The sequence below is a fragment of the Notolabrus celidotus genome, chromosome 5 (genome assembly GCF_009762535.1).
Source record: "Notolabrus celidotus isolate fNotCel1 chromosome 5, fNotCel1.pri, whole genome shotgun sequence".
Taxonomy (NCBI): domain Eukaryota; kingdom Metazoa; phylum Chordata; class Actinopteri; order Labriformes; family Labridae; genus Notolabrus; species Notolabrus celidotus.
The window spans coordinates 38579017-38598368 of record NC_048276.1 but is presented as its reverse complement, the minus strand read 5'-3'; the positions used below and the strand labels follow the sequence as shown (position 1 = coordinate 38598368).

Genomic DNA, 19352 nt, shown 5'->3' with positions numbered 1-19352 from the left:
TTTATCAGTCAGCTCAATGTGTGGAATCTGATTTTAGCCAGCCAAATATTAGACACAGCAAAGCTTTTCAAGCTCTACTTCCAGGCTCACGGTTAATGTAATAAGGCAAGTCTTTTTTAGGTTAGCCAATGTTAGAGCGAGCTAAGCCAAGTAAGTAAGTAAGATTTGTTTATAGAGCACCTCTCAAGAACAGAGGTCACAACGTGCTTTACAACAACAACAATAGAAAAACATTAAAAGGTAAAACAGAGACTGAGATTAAATCAAAAAACATGACATCAAAACAGACAGATTCAACAAAGTCTAAACAGACAGGTCTTCAACTGCTTTTAAACCTGTCCACAGAGTCCACAGTCCTGAGTTCCAGAGGGAGACCGTTCCAGAGTTTAGAACCAACAACCTGAAAAGCACAGTCTCCTTTAGTTTTTAACCTGGTACGAGGCACCACCAGTAAACCCTGATCAGAGGACCTCAGAGTCCTGCTGGAGTTATAAGGCTTCAGCAGCTCCCTGATGTAGACTGGAGCCTGACCACTGAGTGCTCTGTACACAACAACAAGAATTTTGAACTGGATCCTAACTTTAACTGGAAGCCAGTGCAAAGATATGAGGATCAGTGTAACATGAGACCTTTCAGATGATTTGGTCAACAGCTTAGCAGCAGCATGTTGGACAATTTGTAGGTCTTTCAGAGAAGCATTGCTAAGACATGTGAAGAGAGAGTTACAGTAATCCAGCCGAGATGACACACAAGTGTGAATAATCATTTCTAGCTCAGCTGTGGACACTAAAGGTCTGAGTTTGGAGATATTTCATAAGTGATAGAAAGAAGAACGAACCAAACTATTCACATGCTGGTCAAGGCTCAGACCCTGGACCATTTGGACCCCTAGATTGCTTAGGGCAGGTTTAACAGCAGAGGTTCTCCTCACCTCTGGAACAACACGGTCAGGAGCTGAGATAAGAACTTCAGTCTTATCTAAATTCACCTGAAGGTAATTCTCTGCCATCCAACGCTGTTTACAGTCCACACAGCCAAGCAGGATATACAACTGAGATACATTGTTGGGTTTAAAAGGCAAGTACAGCTGAATGTCATCAGAATAGAAGTGATAAGAAATGTCTTCAAAAGTTCTTATAAGATACCCCAGGGGGAGCAGATAAAGAGAAAACAACAGGAGGCCCAAGACAGAACCTTGTGGGACACCCCAGGATAGGTTTTCTACTGATGAGACATATTTTCCAGCATGAACTGAAAAGTTCTCGCAGAAAGATATGAAGAAAACCAGAAGTCCGTTAGGAGGTGCAGGAGATGTCTTTCAAACAATGATGTGGCACACAGTCACTGAGGGGAAAGGTAAATTAGATGACTTTGAGCATTTTTATTAAATTAGATCAACAAAATAAAAACATATTTGAAAGGTGCTGTTAGAATTCAAAAGCAGAATCAGAGCAAAGGAAATAAAGATTGGTATGAATGCAGGGTTTGTTGATCACTAATTTTTGCATCAGTAAATTCAATTCTAGAAAACATCAACAAATATTTTCTATTCATCCAAGAACAACCTGTAATTGAGCAGCAGTGGTTACATTTCGGATGATTTATTCTGGATGATTAATTCTGAGCACTGACCGTCTGAGTCATTTATTTCATCGTCCAAAGAGATGAATATTAAAGATGTTTGTAATGTCACTCTCTCTCCTCTTGTGAAGGACACTTAACTATGTGTGAACACTTTATGAATTCATCCTTTTGTCTCCTCAGGGTGAACAGTCCAGCCTGGATCACAGCTTCTCCTCCATGAAGGATGAGTTGTCCCTGTGTGACGACCCACTGTTGCTCTCCAGGAAGATCATCGGGGACCGAGGAGGCCCCGCCTCCATGAAGGAGAACATCTGTCAGGTGAGTTCAGCTTTTTCTTTAATGATCATTTACTAGATTTGAAAGAGAAGCCAAAAACATGTTGCATCACCACAGGCAAAGCAATAAAGTGAAATAAAGTAATAAGAGATCAACAATACAGATGAAAGATTTAAGGATAAAAGTGATGAAAGAAATTAAGATAGAATGAATAAAAGCTAAAAAGCTAAAAGACAATAAAAAGAGCTGAAGACATAAAAGAGATAAAAACATTATGCAGATAAAAGCAGTAAAATAAATCAAGATGAAAAAAGCAATAAAGGCAGTAAGAAGATGACATCACATAAAAGCAAATCTATAAAAGTCAGTTTTAAGAAGTGATTTAATGATGTTACAGATTCTGCCTGCCTTAGCTCCTTGGGCAGACTGTTCTAGGGGCCCTGATTGAAAAGGCTCGGCCTCCTTTAGATTTAGACTTTGGAACAGCCAAGAGGTTCCCACCCAAGGATCTAAGGCTGCAGGTCGGCTCGTAGGGTGTTAAATGTTCTGAAACATAGCTTGGAGCCAGACCCGTCTGTGCTTCAAAAGTGATCAGTAAAATCTTAAAATCAATTCTAAAACGAATTGGAAGCCAGAGGAGCGAGGCTAGGACTGGGGTGATGTGATGACTTCTGTTAAAACCAGTAAGAAGCCGAGCTGCTGCACTCTGGACTGTTGGGAGGCGGGAGAGTTTTTTTTAAAAATCCAGTAAAAAGTCAATGAATCCATCCATCCATCCATCCATCCATCCATCCATCCATCCATCCATCCATCAATCAATCTTTATTTGTATAGCACCAAATCACAACAAACATTATCTCAAGACTCTTTTACACACAGAGCAGGTCTAGACCACTCTATGTCAAATTATGAACAGAGACCCAACACCAAGACAGGATAAGACTCAGTCTGACCCCACCTTAATCCACCATAAGCATTGCACCTCACAGTATTTAGCTAGTTACAGTGGAGAGGACAAACTTCCTTTAACAGGCAGAAACCTCGAGCAGAACCAGACTCATGTTAGACAGACATCTGCCTCGACTGAGTTGGGTCTGGAAAGAGGGATAGAGGAGAATAAGAGAGAGAGGGAGCGGTGATAGTGATGAGACGAGTAGTAGTAGCTGTTGCCGCTGGAGTCCAGTACGTCCATATCAGCTGGAGTCTGGAACGTCCACAGCAGGAGGACGTCTACGGCAGCTCAGAGGAACCTACGAGACAAGGGAGCTCAGGGACTCCAGAAAGGTCTATGGTTAGTAACTTTAATGGGACAGGGAGAGTTAAAGTGATGGGGGGTTGGGGGGAAGGGGGTGAGACAGGATCCCAGTGTGTCAGTGTGCCAGCTCCCCCAGCAGTCTAAGCCTATAGCAGCATAACTAAGAGCTGGTCCAAGCCTGATCCAGCTCTAACTTTAAGCTTTATCAAAAAGGAAAGTTTGAAGCCTACTCTTAAAAGTAGAGAGGGTGTCTGCCTCCCTGACCCTGACTGGTAGATGATTCCAAAGGAGAGGGGCCTGATAACTGAAGGTTCTACCTCCCATACTACTTTGAGAGACTTTAGGTAGGACCAGCAGGCCTGCATGTTGGGAGTGTAGTGTTCTAGAGGGGTAATAGGGCACTATGAGCTCTTTAAGATATGAAGGTGTCTGATCATTAAGAGCTTTGTAGGTCAGAAGAAGGATTTTAAATTCTAGTCTAGATTTTAAAGTGAGTCACAGTAGTCGAGTCTTGAGGAGATGAGAGTGTGAATAACTTTCTGAAAGTCTGAATGACAGATAATTTGTTTTATTTTGGTGATGGTTCGTAGCTGACTGAACAGTCTGTGTGCCTCAAATGTCAGGTCAGAGTCAAAGACCACTCCTTAGTCATGAACACGATGCTTCCCCCCTCAGACGTCAGGAAATACAACCCTAACACAGAGAACCACCTCACTTTGAATCCCTGTCATCATGCCATGACTTCAAGCAGCTTGTGTTCCTTGTCTCAGGTGTGTGAGAAGACAGGCGAGCTGCTGCTGTGTGAGGGTCAGTGCTGTGGAGCTTTTCACCTCGCCTGCATCTCTCTGGCCGAAGCTCCTAAAGGGAAGTTTGTCTGTCCGGAGTGTAAATCAGGTACGTCTGTGTCCAAGCTTCATAAAACATATGTGCTGAGGAACATGAATAGATACACTGAGCATGTCGCAGGATCAAAACTCTGGCTCTCCTAAGAAAGGAAACGTCTTGTCTACCTGCTGAACTCGAGCCCACCGCTGTATCAAACTACCTGATACAGTTTCTATGTTCTGACTTTAGATGACATCATGATTCATCTGTTATTGGTGAACAAGTGTAGGCCATGTTTCTAAATAGCAGGCTTTGTGGTTTTATTTATGACACTGTCTAATGTTGTTATAATGTTCAAAATGTTCTGTGTTATTTCATCTCTCTGAGGACTTTTAAATCCTGCTTTAAAACCTATTTATACTCCTTTGCTTTTAACCCAGCATGAGAGTTGTGTGGTCTCTGTCTCTGTCTGTGCTTTTACTGGATCTTTATTTTCTTATTTTATTTTATTTATTTTTAATTTATTTTATTTTTTGTGAATTTTTAACTATTTTCCATAAGTGTTTTATTCTGATTCTTTTATTCTGTTCTGTTTTATTCTCTGACAGTGTTTTAAGTCCTGTGTGTTTTAACTTATTTGACCTCACTGTGCAGCACTTTGCTAAACTTGATTGTTTTTTTAAATGTGCTATATAAACACAGTGGATTGGATTGGATCCCTTAATGTGACCAACGTAAGCATGATTTGCTGAGAGCATACAATGACATGTTGTGGTTGTGTTCCCCCAGGCATCCACACCTGCTTCGTGTGTAAGAAGCGCAGTGAGGACGTGCGGCGCTGCATGATTCCTGTGTGTGGGAAGTTTTATCACGGAGAGTGCATCGCCAGCTTCGCCCCGACGGCGCCCGTGAACAGAGGCTTCCGCTGCTCCATCCACGTCTGTCTCACCTGCTTCATCACCAACCCCAGCAGCTCGTCCATCTCTAAAGGTGAACCTCAGGACACTGAGGACTCTTCATTTACCAAACACAGAGTTCTTCTCTCACTGTTCTGACCATAGTCTGTATAAATAATGGACGTAGTCTCTGTGACATCATCCATCTGTTTCTGAAGCGCTGTTTTGAAGCCGATCATCAGCGGGAGCCATATTGGAAATGTTGAGCTCAACATAACTTTGAGCCTCCTCACTAACAGCTACAGTGTCCCCGCCTGTCAGTCAAGTCAGCTGTGCCTCTCATAATTACAGCGTTATGGGAAAAGTCACCCCCGTACAGTGTGTGCTGATGGAGAAATGATCTATCCAGACTACACTTGATTTTTGAACCAGGCTGTAAACATGTTTATTTCTGCTGTAAAGATCGTCTTCTTTGAATTGGTGTGTATGTGGTTTCTGGTTCTTTCGGAACCAGCCTCAAGTGGATCCTTGATGAACTGCAGTTTTTAGCACTTCCTCATTGGTTTCAATTCTTGCAGCCGGAGGTTGCCGCTTGGTTCTGACTCATGAAGCACAGATAAACATCTGTATTGACAATATGTCCCCTGTTGACAGACATCAGCCCGTCAGTGAACAATGTGCCATGACAACACTTCTCATTCTCTGATGTTTATCTGTTCTCCTCCATCATTTAATGCTACATGTTTAGAGAAGCAAAGAAGTCATCTGTTGGAGAACCTCTGATATGTTTTTATGGAAATGTCAGCTGTGTGTGTGTATTTGTGTGTGTGTGTGTGTGTGTGTGTGTGTGTGTGTGTGTGTGTGTGTGTGTGTGTGTGTGTGTGTGTGTGTGTGTGTGTGTGTGTGTGTGTGTGTGTGTGTGTGTGTGTGTGTGTGTGTTACACTGTCTCTCAGAGAGATGAATGACATGCTGTCTGTGGGACATGCTCCAGTGACATAAATAGAGGAGGGAGTAATAGAAACAGAGTCCAGACATCAAATCTCATGGCTCATTTTTAAAACAGAATTACAAAGAGGAAATTCAGCATCAAACCGTCTCTGTGCTGAAGTGTTATTTTAAACACCGGTCCTGATGTATCTCTGTTGTTCTGTTGTGTTTATGGTCTCGTGTTCCTCTGCAGGTCGCCTGGTGCGGTGTGTTCGCTGCCCTGTAGCGTATCATGCTACAGACTTGTGCATGGCAGCCGGCTGTGTCATCCTCTCCAACAACAGCATCATCTGCCCGAACCACTTCGCCCCACGCCGAGGCGTCAAGAACCACGAACACGTCAACGTCAGCTGGTGCTTCGTCTGCACAGAAGGTACGTTTGTGTGGAGGAACTTCAGCCTCTCCTGGCCTGGTTCTCTGAGGCCTGAGCTGGGCTCAAACTGAACAGACATTCAACTATCTGTCTGAATCTGGACTATAGACAGTACTTTAAAGAAAGAGTTCCTCAATGTGGGAAATATCGTTCACTTTGTTTTGGAAGGTTACTTTTTCAGGGCTTTTGATGCCTTTATTAAAGGATGGGGCGGTGAACAGAGTTAGAGACTGTGAGGAGAGAGGGGGGATGACATGCAGCAAAGAGGCACAGGTTGAAAGTGAGCAGACCCTCAACAAGGACAGTCGTCTCTGAATATATATATAATTCACTTTGTAATGATAGTTAGATCAAACACAGCCAGCAGCCGTCTAGCCGAGTTATAAAAACCAGATACCTGGGATCAGCTAGAAAAACAACAATTTGTTTTGTTTACACTGAAGGAAATAAACAAATAAGAATATGTTTGTTGAGTCCTGAGCTGAGATGATGATGGTGGGCAGATTTTGTAATCACTGGATCAAGCCAGGCTCGCTTTTTTACCCAGCTAAGCTAATCTAAGCTATCCTGCTTGCTTTAGCACTGTGTTCACTCTACGGGCATGAGACTGACGTTCATCTTGTTGACTTGGTGTAAATAGAGTCAGACTGTGTTGGCCTCAGTGATTCTCTAAAGGGACATTCTGAGTCTGTAGTTCCTAAAGGCACCATGTTCTCCTCCCGTCCTGCAGGGGGCAGTCTGCTGTGCTGTGAGTCCTGCCCTGCAGCGTTTCATCGGGAGTGTCTGAACATTGAGATGCCAAAAGGCAGCTGGTTCTGCAACGACTGCAAGGCCGGGAAGAAACCTCGCTACAAGGACATCCTGTGGGTGAAGGTGGGGCGGTACAGGTCAGTGGAGAGCTGCAGACACTCTTCTTCTCAGGGAAGAACTGCAGACACAAACACAGCTGAACGTTCATTCAGAGCTTCAATGTCAATTTTCAATTCAAATTCAAATTTGCTTTATTGGCATGAACAAAGAGATGTTATTGCCAAAGCACATAAACTCATACAATACATTCTATATGTTCACAACACTACACTCACCATATATACTTCAATGTCTCACACTCTTATTTTGTTATTGACCTTTCTGCCGTGTTATCATACGTTACTGTAGCTCCGTCTGTTGAGCGTGTTTTGACGTTTGTTTCATTATGAAGATGGTGGCCCGCAGAGGTTAGTCATCCTAAAACAATCCCAGAGAACATCCAGCGGATGAGGCACGATGTCGGGGAGTTTCCTGTTCACTTCTTCGGCTCAAACGACTACCTGTGGACCTACCAGGCCCGGGTCTTCCCTTATATGGACGTGGACGCCAACAGCAAAGAGAAGATGGGAAAAGGTGTAGATGCCACGTACAAGAAAGGTAACTCATGTGTCAGCAAAACTTTGCTTCAGATAGTTTTTAACAGAATGTATTTTTTATTGACCTTAGATGATTCTCTGTCCCTCCACAGCTCTGGAGGAGGCAGCTGTGAGGTTTCGTGAACTGCAGGCAGAAAAGGAGCTGCGGCAGCTTCAAGAGGACAGAAAAAACGACAGGAAACCTCCTCCGTACAAACACATAAAGGTAAAGGGGAGCTCTTTCACTCTATGTCATGACTGCATTGATGTGGCGTGTAATCGCTGACAAAATTATCGAACGAACAGACGAGATCCTCGCATGAGGAGAAGTGGAACCCGCACGCAAATCTTAGAGACCATGCAGGAAAATTGTCCTTGTGAGCAAAACTGAAACCACAATTGTGGATGATGGAGTTTAGTCCACATTCCAGCTTTGGGGGGACTAAAGAGGAAGGTGTCTCCACTTTAGAGAATCACATGCAAAGATGTCTATCTTGGAAGATTAGCCAAGTTGCTCGTAAAGAGCAGCTCCTCATGTCCATGTGCACGAGACGGACGATAACAACAAACACGCTGAAACTAAGACTAAACTGTCCAATCAGAAAACACAAGGACGGGGCGCTGGTGGCCAAGCAGTCTAAGCGCCCCACATACAGAGACTACAATCCTCGTCACGGGGGTCACCGATTCGATTCCCAGCAGCGACCATTTCCTGCATGTCTTCCCCCGCTCTCTACTCACCACATTTCCTGTCTCTTCAGCTGTCCTGTCAAAAAAAGGCAAAAAGCCCCAAAAAATATATATATAGACAATCACATTCAGACACCATCGTGACGGTGCACGCCCACTGTGCCCGCCCCCCCCCCCCGACTAACTAAACTAGAACTTACTAGAGTGTGAGCAGCTCTGTTACCTGTCAGCAGGAGGGGCACAGCGTGCAAATTAAACCTGTGAGCGTTCAGTTCACTTCTTCACCAAGCAGCAACCTCCGGTCTAAAAATATGAGTCCAATGAGGAAGTGTTAAAAACTGCAGTTCATCGAGGATCCACTTGAGGCTGGCTCTGGAAGTACAGGAAACCACATACACACCAATTCAAAGAGACGATCTTTACAGCAGAAATAAACATGTTTACAGCCTGGTTCAAAAGACAGGTGTAGTCTGGATAGATCATTTCTCTATCAGCACACACTGTGAGGGGTGAATGTTTTTATCTAACACGGCAATTTCAAAGATATTGAGATTCCGAGTCTTCCAATGAGAGGGACAGCTGACTTGATTGACAGGCGTGAACACTGTAGCTGTTGGCTAGGAGGTACAAGCCCGCCTCTTAACATCACACTCACTCGACAGCAGCAAAAAAGCTAACACCGACGATTGGCCCCAAAACAGCGCTTCAGAAACAGATGGGTGACGTCACAGAGACTACATCCATATTTTATACAGTCTATGTTCAGCACACGCTCTAAAGGTAGTTTTCCTCTCACAGGATGAACATGTGTAAGCACTCACAAGGACAGTTTTTCTGCGTGGTCTCTATGATTTGGGTGCAGGTTCCACTTCTCCTCATGCCAGGGTCTCGTCTGTTCGAGTGATAATTTTGTCAGTGATTTGACTCCATAATGTAATTCAAAAAGCCTCAGTATCAAGGCTTCTTCAGAAATGAAGCTTTGTCTAAGTTCTTAAATACTACAGTGACATACAGGTACTTTAAATTCTACCTGGCATAGTGCTTGACTCCACCACTATAGAAACACACCAATGTAAAGGAGGGTGTCCTTGTCCTTGTACCTCTCTGACTCACTCAGGTGAATCGACCAATAGGAAAGGTCCAGATTGTCACAGCTGACCTATCAGAGATCCCTCGCTGCAACTGTAAAGCCACAGACGAGCACCCGTGTGGGATGGACTCAGAGTGCATCAACCGCATGCTGCTGTACGAGTGTCACCCACAGGTACAAAGACACTTCCTCACATTCCCTGAACGTGTGATCTGATGTGTTAGAGTCTGATTCATGTCCTGTGTTGTAAATAAAATGCAGGTTTGTCCGGCTGGTGAGCGGTGCCTCAACCAGGCTTTCACCAAGCGTCAGTACAGCCAGGTGGAGATCTTCAGGACGCTGTCTCGAGGCTGGGGGCTCCGCTGTGTCCACGACATCAAGAAGGTAACTACATCCCAGTGGTTTGTTGGACTGGAACTACTGGGAGCAGGACTTTAACTGAGAGGGGAAAGAAAGAAGCAGGGATGATGTTGGTTATGGTGTAAATGATGCCAAGAATTAGGATTAGTACTCTTCTATTATTATTATGTTATTATATGTTATTATTATCATTATTAGAATTATTTAGTATTAAGTTATAATATTTTTATTCATTTATTTATTCATTTGTAATATATCAAAATAATTACTATTGTTATTATTACTCTTATTATTATTACTATTATTATTTTATTTTATTTTATTTTATTTTATTTTTATTATTACTATTATTATTATTATTATTGTAAGTAGTAGTAGTAGTAGCTTTATTATTATATCTCTTTATTTGTATTTACTCAATTTCTTACTTGCCCACTGAACTATTTTCCCTTTTTTTATTATTATTTTATTTATTTAATTTGTATGTGATATGGTATTAATAATAATAGTAATTATTATTATTATTCGTAGTAGTGGTAGTATTTATATATCTTTTTTTAATTATATTTTTATTTCATTCAATTTATGTATCTATTATTATTATTATTATTATTATTATTATTATTAATAATAATAATCATTGATTAACTGATTATTTTATTATTTTTTGAGGTTTGGTCTCTCTATTAGCTATTCATTACCCCCCCCCCCCCCCCCCCCCCCCCAACACACACACAGATTTGTTTCCATTACCCTCTCCCACCCAGTTTACCTCAAACTACTGTCCTATTTGCGGCAGTTAAACATACAAAGACACACACACACACACACACCCACACACACACACACACACACACACACACACACACACACACACACACACACACACACACACACACACACACACACACACACACACACACACACACACACACACACACACACACACACACACACACACACACACACACACACACACAGAGAGTGCTTTTTAACGTCCTCAATGCTTAATATTACATTGTTAGTTCCTGCTAGTCTCTGTTCTGTCTCTGAAATGTTCACTTGTTGTCTTGTCTGTCACTCTGTTGTGTATATTGTGGAAGGTATTGTCATGTCTCTCACCCGTCATGTATCATTATGCAACACTTTAATAAAATAAAAATAAAGAAACTGAGAGGGGAAGGTTTTTAGGGTAGGACTGGATCAGGATGAATAATGAATGTGTTTCTTTCAGGGTCAGTTTGTGAGCGAGTACGTGGGAGAGATGATCGATGAGGAGGAGTGCAGGTCCAGAATCAGACACGCTCAGGAGAATGACATCTGTAACTTCTACATGCTGACACTGGACAAGGTACGACTCAGAGCTAGTGTGTGTCTGTTTGAGACTTCATATGTTTCTATAATAATAATAATAATAATAATAATAATAATAATAACTTTATTATTTAGCACCTTTAAAAACAAATGTTTACAAAGTGCTTTGACAAATAAAGCATGGTTGGAATAACAAAGTGAACCTTTTGACAGACAGGGAGGAGGAATTTAAACAACACAGAATACAACGTGAGGTTAAAGAGAATACATGTAAACTAAACAGAATGAAGTGGTGAAACAATAGACCAGGGGTGTCCAAAATACGGCCCGGGGGCCAATCGCGGCCCAAGGACCATTGAATGTGGCCCCAAGCCTCCATCTTAAATTGTGTTATTTATAGCACAGATATTAATCACATTCTGAATCATCTGTAAATTGGCAGTTTCTTTCAAGCGCACAAACAAAACTAAAGTCAATCCAGAAACATCTCAAAAAGCTGCATATGGACTTCTTGTAGGGTGACATCAGGTAAATTGAGCCATCGGGTAAAATGAAGGCAATAAAGAAGAAACACAAGAACTGTTAAAGTTGAAAGGTTTTTCAAATTAATGTTTTTATCTTGATGTGAAAATGTTACTGATGAACACTAAAAGTTCAGAAGACACAAAAGAGGACACAAGACAAGACCAAAATTAAGAAATTGTACAGAAAAGGCAAAATTTGATGCATAAAAAATGTTCAGTACTCAGGAAAATATTTATTTAGTTCTTTAAATGTTGTCTGCTGGTCAGAAAAGTCTTAAAAACAACTTAAAAAAAAGTGTGATGAAATCCAGATCATGATCCTGCCATAGGAAAATAATGAGACAATATTTTTCCCACATTGCCCGACCATTTTCCTCCAGAAGAAGATGAAGTTTATGTGGCTTGAAGAGAACTGAGGACTACCTAGTTACTGATTTATTGAGAAAAAGTTTAAAATAATTGTTATCAAGTAGAGATTTCATATATAACTTTTATGATTACTGTCTCAGTAGGAGCCACTGGCCCTGAGGTATTCTGACAACATCATATGTGGCCCTCTTTGAAAAAAGTTTGGGCACCACTGCAATAGACCAATAAATCCTTGTTTAAGAGGTTTTTCAAGGATAAATAAAAATGAATAAATAAAAATGGATAAGTAAATAAAAGCATTAAAAGGACAATAAAAGAGGTTTTCAGAATGAGAGGATGACATCACATCCAGAAAATAAGGAAAAGTGAAAAGGATAAATTAGGAACAATAAAATAATAAATGAAATAAAAAAATGATTAAAACAATAAATAATCAAATCAAATAATCAAATCAAATTTAAAAGAATTAACTAGTTGGATTAAAGCTAAAACTGATAATATAATAGAAGTAAAAGCGGTCAGAAGGATGAAGTCACATAAAAGCAAGTCTGTAAAAATGGGTTTCAAGAAGAGATTTAAAAGCAGTCACTGACTCTGTGAGCCTCATCTCCTCAGGGAGGTCGTTCTAAAGTCGAGGGGCTCTGATGGAGAAAGCTCGATCCTCTTTGGATTTGAGCCTCGACTTTGGAACGACCAAAGTTGCTTTATGCTCTCCATGAAGTTAAGAGGACCAACAATGACCACAGCTCCTGATTGAAATGAATGGATGCTGTTTGTTTATATTCTGTGTCGTCGTTTCTCTGTTTTCTCTTCACGTAGGATCGAATAATCGACGCAGGGCCGAAGGGGAACGAGGCTCGCTTCATGAACCACTGCTGTCAGCCCAACTGTGAGACGCAGAAGTGGACAGTGAGCGGAGACACGCGGGTGGGACTGTTTGCTCTCATCGACGTCTCTGCAGGTACGCAGCTTCACTTAATACATCAACAATCAGGAGGTTTTCACAGCGCTCTGTCAGTCACAGGAGAATAACAGGGAAGCCTTTCTTAATACTTTGAAATGTACTTTGGAACAATGACTAGAAAACATGTTGCAGCCTTTCAGATATTGATGATTCATGTTTTCATTCAGGCACAGAGCTCACCTTCAACTACAACCTGGAGTGTTTGGGAAACGGGAAGACGGTGTGTAAATGTGGAGCCCCAAACTGCAGCGGCTTCCTGGGTGTCAGGCCAAAGGTGAGGGAACGACACAAATAAAAACAGTTTAGCTAGACGTCACTGGAACCGGAGATTCTAGGTAAAGTTCTGACCTCTGAACCTCTTCAAACCAGAACAACCCTCCGTCTGAAGACAAAGGCCGCAAGTTTAAGAGGAGGGGGAAGAGGAAGAACAAGGCGGTGGTGACCAAAGAACGAGAGGACGAGTGTTTCAGCTGTGGGGACGGAGGACAGATGGTTTCCTGTAAGAAACCCGGCTGTCCCAAAGTTTACCATGCTGACTGCCTCAACCTCACCAAGAGGCCTGCAGGTGGGTGACTCTATCAATGCAACAACACCTCTCTAGTCAATCAATCAACCAATCAATCAATCAATCAATCAATCAATCAATCAATCAATCAATCAATCAATCAATCAATCATTCAATCAATCTTTATTTGTATAGCACCAAATAACAACAAACGTTATCTCAAGACTCTTTTACAAACAGAGCAGGTCTAGACCACTCTATGTCAAATTATGAACAGAGACCCAACACCAAGACAGGATAAGACTCAGTCTGACCCCACCTTAATCCATCATGAGCATTGCACCTCACAGTATTTAGCTAGTTACAGCGGAGAGGACAAACTTCCTTTAACAGGCAGAAACCTCGAGCAGGACCAGACTCATGTTAGACAGCCATCTGCCTCGACCGAGTTGGGTCTGGAAAGAGGGATAGAGGAGAATAAGAGAGAGAGGGAGAGGTGATAGTGATGAGACGAGTAGTAGTAGCTGGAGTCCAGCACGTCCGTATCAGCTGGAGTCTGGAACGTCCACAGCAGGAGGACAGCAGAGGAATCTACGAGACAAGGGAGCTCAGGGACTCCAGAAAGGTGTATGGTTAGTAACTTTAATGGGACAGGGAGAGTTAAGATAAGATAAGATAAGATAGTCCTTTACTTGTCCCACAACGGGGAAAGTCAAGTGTCACAGTAACAGAGTAGACAGGACAAAAAAGATATAAAGCAAACAAGACCCTATAAAGTATCAATTATTAAAAAGTTATTAGCAATTAAAATTAAAATTAAATTAAAGAGGTAAAAAATAAGCGTATCTTACAACACTTTCTGCCAACACAGAGGGGGTTGGGGGAAAGGGGGTGAGACAGGATCCCAGTGTGTCAGTGCGCCAGTTCCCCCGGCAGTCTAAGCCTATAGCAGCATATCTAAGAGCAGGTCCAAGCCTGATCCAGCTCTAACTATAAGCTTTATCAAAAAGGAAAGTTTGAAGCCTACTCTTAAAAGTAGAGAGGGTGTCTGCCTCCTGGACCCTGACTGGTAGAGGATTCCAAAGGAGAGGGGCCTGATAACTGAAGGTTCTAATTCCCATACTACTTTTAGAGACTTTAGGTAGGACCAGCAGGCCTGCATGTTGGGAGCGTAGTGTTCTAGAGGGGTAATAGGGCACTATGAGCTCTATAAGATATGAAGGTGTCTGATCATTAAGAGCTCTAAGAAGAAGGATTTTAAATTCTAGTCTAAAACTAGAACGTTCCTCACAGGAGCTTTAAGACAGTGCACTCCTTTTATCTAGAGACTTCTTCAATAAATATTGAGAGAAAATATTTTTGTTCCAAGCTCTATAAACATGTAAAAAACAAAAAGGTTGCTTTTCTACACGCTGTGATTTTCTCTTTGTGTGTCCGTTACAGGTCGTTGGGAATGTCCATGGCACCAGTGTGACATTTGTGGAAAGGAGGCGGCATCTTTCTGCGAGATGTGTCCCAGCTCATACTGCAACCAGCACCGCGACGGCCTCCTCTTCATCTCCAAGCTGGACGGTAAGCTGTGCTGCAGCGAACACGACCCCTGTGGACCTGACCCCCTGGAGCCGGGGGAGATCCGGGAGTACACACCACAGCCCAGAGCCTTGACCTCGGGCCTGGGCATGGCCGTCATCCCCTCAGCCGTTTCTAACACTAGTTCAAACTCGACCAGAAGGAGGAACCGGGACGTCAGCGCTTCAGAGTCACCGCCTGCTTTCTCCATCCCTGTACCCATCACCATACCGGTCTCTGCACCTCCCAGCTCGCCTCCCCCCAGCAGCCCCGCCCCCCCCAGCAGTCCGCATGTCTTTGACCTCCCACACTACTCCCCCATCTCCTCTTATGAAGAAGAAAGAGACGTCATAGAGGAGGAGGAGGAGGAGGAGGAGGAGGAGGAGGAGGAGGAGGAGGAGCAGGAGGAGGATGAGGAAGACGAGCTGCTGGAGGAAGTGGAGGAAGAGGAGGATTCAGCAGAAGAGGGCGAGGTCAGTAGGCAGAAATCTAATCCACCTTCAGAGGACGGAGAGGCGGTGATGGACGAGGTGAGGCTGGAATACCTGGAGATCAAAGACGACGATGATGAGGAGGACGATGAGGATGAGGAGGAGGAGGAGGAGGAGGAGGATGATGATGAAGAGGAGGAGGAGGAGGAGGAGGAGGAGGAGGAGGAGGAAGAAGAGGAAGAGGAAGAGGAGGAGGAGTGACAGAGTGGATTGTTCTTTGCAGTGTTAGAGGTCTTCAAGAGATGAATGAATGAAGTCCCAGAGGATGTTTTTTTAGGACAAAACTAAATCAACAAATGAAAAGAAGCTGTTCTATAAACAAAGAGAAATACTTTATAGAGAGTTCTATACAGAGACAGATCGTATTTCTTTACTGTTCATTTAGTTTTGTCTTCCCTTCAGATTCCTCAGACTCAGTACACACTCGCTGTAGAAACGGTTCATACACACATCGACCAGCTGCACCTTCATACACACCTGTATGTAAAGAAACATCACCTGAACTCTGAGGACATGTTTCACTCTGTTACACACGTTTTACTCACTCTGAACATAAACCTGCTGCTTTGTTCTGGTGTTTCTTTGGGTAGATTTAAAGAATCCTCCATGTCAGAGAGATGTACAGGATGTGACGACAGCTGGCTGTATCCGCTGCTTCTCAAGTCAGGACAGGTAAAGATGTGTCGTAGTAGAAAAGAGTCAGCTGTAGCTTCCTGACAAGGAGAGATGAACTCTTTAGTGTTCAGCCTGCTGAAATGAGTCGACATGGTTGCACTTCAGTCAAAATGTGGTCCCATCTCTGTCCCTGTGGATACTACAGCATGAGATTTATTAAAGCTGGGGTTGGTAATCAGATTTAAATCCACTTTTAGTTCTACTGGTTAAAATGATCTTTCTGTCCTGATGGTAATCAATACATAATGTGTTCTAAAAAAAGAGGTAAAAAAAGCTGCTATCTACAGCCGGAGTAAACCTGGGAAAACACCAACCAATCCCTGCCATCAGGAGCCAAATGATGAAACCAATCAAATCCCGTCCTGCCGTTCTGCCCGCCTCCTGCAGAGCGTACATTTCATGTTTGTTTGTGTTTTTAACTTTCACTATGAGAATGTGTCGGTGTTTTCTTACCGCTGAGTGAGACATGAGTTGACGTAGTGCAAAACACAAACCATGTGCTGAGGACCGGTTTTGAATCAGTCACCATCATATGGTCGCGAATCAGTGGCGCTCATACAAGTGAGCGGGGGCGTCGTTTTGAAGGAGCTCCGAGGGGAGGGGAGGGGGGAGGGATTACACCAAGCAGCAACCTCCGGTCTAAAAATATGAGTCCAATGCAGAAGTGCTAAAAACTGCAGTTCATCGAGTGTCCATTTGAGGCTGGCTCTAGAAGTACAGGAAACCACATACACACCAATGCTTAAAGCTGATCTTTACAGCAGAAATAAACATGTTTACAGTCTGGTACAAAGACCAGTGTAGTCTGGATAGATCATTCCTCGATCGGCACACACTGTACAGGGGTGGATTTTTTTGTAAAGCGGCATTTTCAAAGATATTAAGATTCTGAGTCTTCCAATGAGAGGCACAGCTGACTTGATTGACAGACAGGAACACTGTAGCTGTTGGCTAGGAGGCTCAAAGCCCGCCTCTTTACATCACACTCGCTCGACAGCAGCGCCGACTCTCGCCGACAATTGGCCCCCAAAACAGTGCTTCAGAAACAGATGGGTGACGTCACAGAGACTACGTCCATATTTTATACAGTCTAGGGGTTAGACGGAGTCTAATGCTACATTCAAATTCATGCTAGTTTTCTGACTACCAACCCTAGCTTTAAGATCAGATTCACTTTGTGCACCAAATTAAACACAACCAACTCTGCAAATGTGTCCCTGTGGTTTGTGAACTTTGGTGCTGTTTTTTAAATTAGATTTAATAATGTAGTATAAAGATTTTAAAGACGCAGCAGCCTCAGCCTCCACCCACACTGTAGTTTTCCTCAGATTAGAAGATGGGGCTGATAAACATGAGTGCTTCAAGATCTGCAGAAATGTCAGTGCCTGTTCAGTGTAGTGGTGTGATGAGTTCACACGACAAGACACTTTGAAGATCTGTAGCTACAATATTGTGATTGTTTTATGGAAATGAAACTTATTAATGAAATAAATGTGGATGATTTGGGATCAAAGTTAAAAGCAGCCAGCAACAAAAGAAAGGGAACTCAAAATTTGACAGTATGTGCCAAAAAGAAGGATATGGATTCAGTTTCTACAGAAAGCTACAGAGGAAGTGCTTTCTACCATCTTTGGACATTAAGGATCCCCTGTAGGTCATTCAGCAGCTCCACTCTGATAGGTCGACCCACAGGTTTCACAGACTCACTCCGTTATCTAACCCTGTCGTAAACAAGAAAGTAGTCTCGCCCTCGTAGCCGTCGGTGGTCTGAAAGCAGAGACAGCACTACGTTTGCTCCGGTGTGTCTGCTGTGTTCTGTCGTTGTTATTTATGAAATGTTCTGTGACGCACAAACGATGATGCGGAAGAGTTTGTGCTGGAGCTCCTCACTTCCTCCTCTTCTTGACTCTCCTTGGAGGAAAACAAAAGACTCCTGAGTGGACGTGAGACACTTGAAGAGATGAACTCTGTCATGATGCTTGCACTTCAGTTTGTGTTCTTGCCACACGTGTTATGCTCTGTCTTCAAGCTTAATATTGTCTGTGTGTTATCTGCCAATGCCTTAGAGTGTATTTCTTTGGAGATATTTTTAAGGAATGGTTTGGCGCCTGTGAGAGCCAAGTGTCCCTACTAATGCCTTTTTACAGTTGCCCAACAAGCAATGTTTCATTCCAGTGTAATTATGACCTGTTAGATCTCAACCATTGACCTGTTAAAAACAACCGCTGTATAAATATATAAGAAAAGAATATTATGAAATCATCTTTGTACTGGTCTCATTTTTCAATAACGGCCCAACAAGAAATATATGAAGTGCTTTGATTTACCCCCGAACATTATTCTGACATGATTCTAATATTTTTTAAAACAAACTCAGATTTCTGTTTTTAAAATACATAAAGCAGCATTACAGAAAGACCTATGAAGTACAAGTGCACCTAATAAACCATTCATTTACTTTGCAACTTAAGTGCATTTTAACAAAACTAGCTTGAGAAGTCTTAGCATAATGCTAATTGTCCTCACTGGGTAACCAAATATGATTCCTCCATCCATCCATCCATCCATCCATTTCTTCTGCTTATCCGGGGTCGGGTCGTGGAGGTAGCAGGCCAAGCAGATCGACCCAGACATCCCTCTCCCAGCAACACTTTCCAGCTCCTTTTGGGGAATCCTGAGACGATCCTAGACCAGGCGGGAGATCTAATCCCTCCAACAAGTTCTGGGTCTACCCCGGGGCCTTCTCCCAGTTGGACGTGCCTGGAACAGCTCTAAAGGGAGGCGTCCGGGAGACATCCTTATCAGATGCCTGAACCACCTCAGCTGACTCCTTTCACCACGAAGGAGCAGCTGCTCTACTCTGAGCTCCATCCGGATGTCTGAGCTCCTGACCCTCTCTCTAAGGCTGAGCCCAGACCCCCTTCAGAGGGAACTCATTTCAGTCGCTTGTATCTGAGATCTTATTCTTTCAGTCAAGACCCACAGCTCATGATCATAGGTGAGGGTTGGAACGTAGACCGACTGGTAAATTGAAAGCTTTACCTTCCGGCTCAGCTCCCTCTTCACCACGACGGTCCGGTACAACGTCCACATCACTGCTGACGCTGCACCAATCCACCTGTGGATCTCACACTCCATTTTACCCCCACTCACGAACAAGACCCCAAGATACTTAAACTCCCCCACTTGGGGCAAAGTCTCGCTCCCCACGATTCAACT

At 43.0% G+C, this 19352-nt stretch overlaps 1 protein-coding gene across 1 annotated transcript in view; it reads left to right on the top strand.

The window, feature by feature from the left end:
• nsd1b (nuclear receptor binding SET domain protein 1b) overlaps window positions 1-18397 on the top strand; it is a 39013-nt gene extending 20616 nt beyond the window's left edge. Inside the window, exons 12-25 of the mRNA XM_034684175.1 lie at window positions 1765-1902; window positions 3886-4009; window positions 4730-4930; window positions 6018-6197; window positions 6928-7084; window positions 7399-7604; window positions 7696-7808; window positions 9390-9536; window positions 9624-9746; window positions 10957-11073; window positions 12749-12890; window positions 13061-13167; window positions 13263-13458; window positions 14842-18397. Coding sequence (XP_034540066.1) covers window positions 1765-1902; window positions 3886-4009; window positions 4730-4930; window positions 6018-6197; window positions 6928-7084; window positions 7399-7604; window positions 7696-7808; window positions 9390-9536; window positions 9624-9746; window positions 10957-11073; window positions 12749-12890; window positions 13061-13167; window positions 13263-13458; window positions 14842-15659 — 2769 coding nt within the window. The 3' untranslated portion in view covers window positions 15660-18397. The remainder of the gene's footprint in view (window positions 1-1764; window positions 1903-3885; window positions 4010-4729; window positions 4931-6017; window positions 6198-6927; window positions 7085-7398; window positions 7605-7695; window positions 7809-9389; window positions 9537-9623; window positions 9747-10956; window positions 11074-12748; window positions 12891-13060; window positions 13168-13262; window positions 13459-14841) is intronic.
• Window positions 18398-19352: the final 955 nt, after the last annotated feature.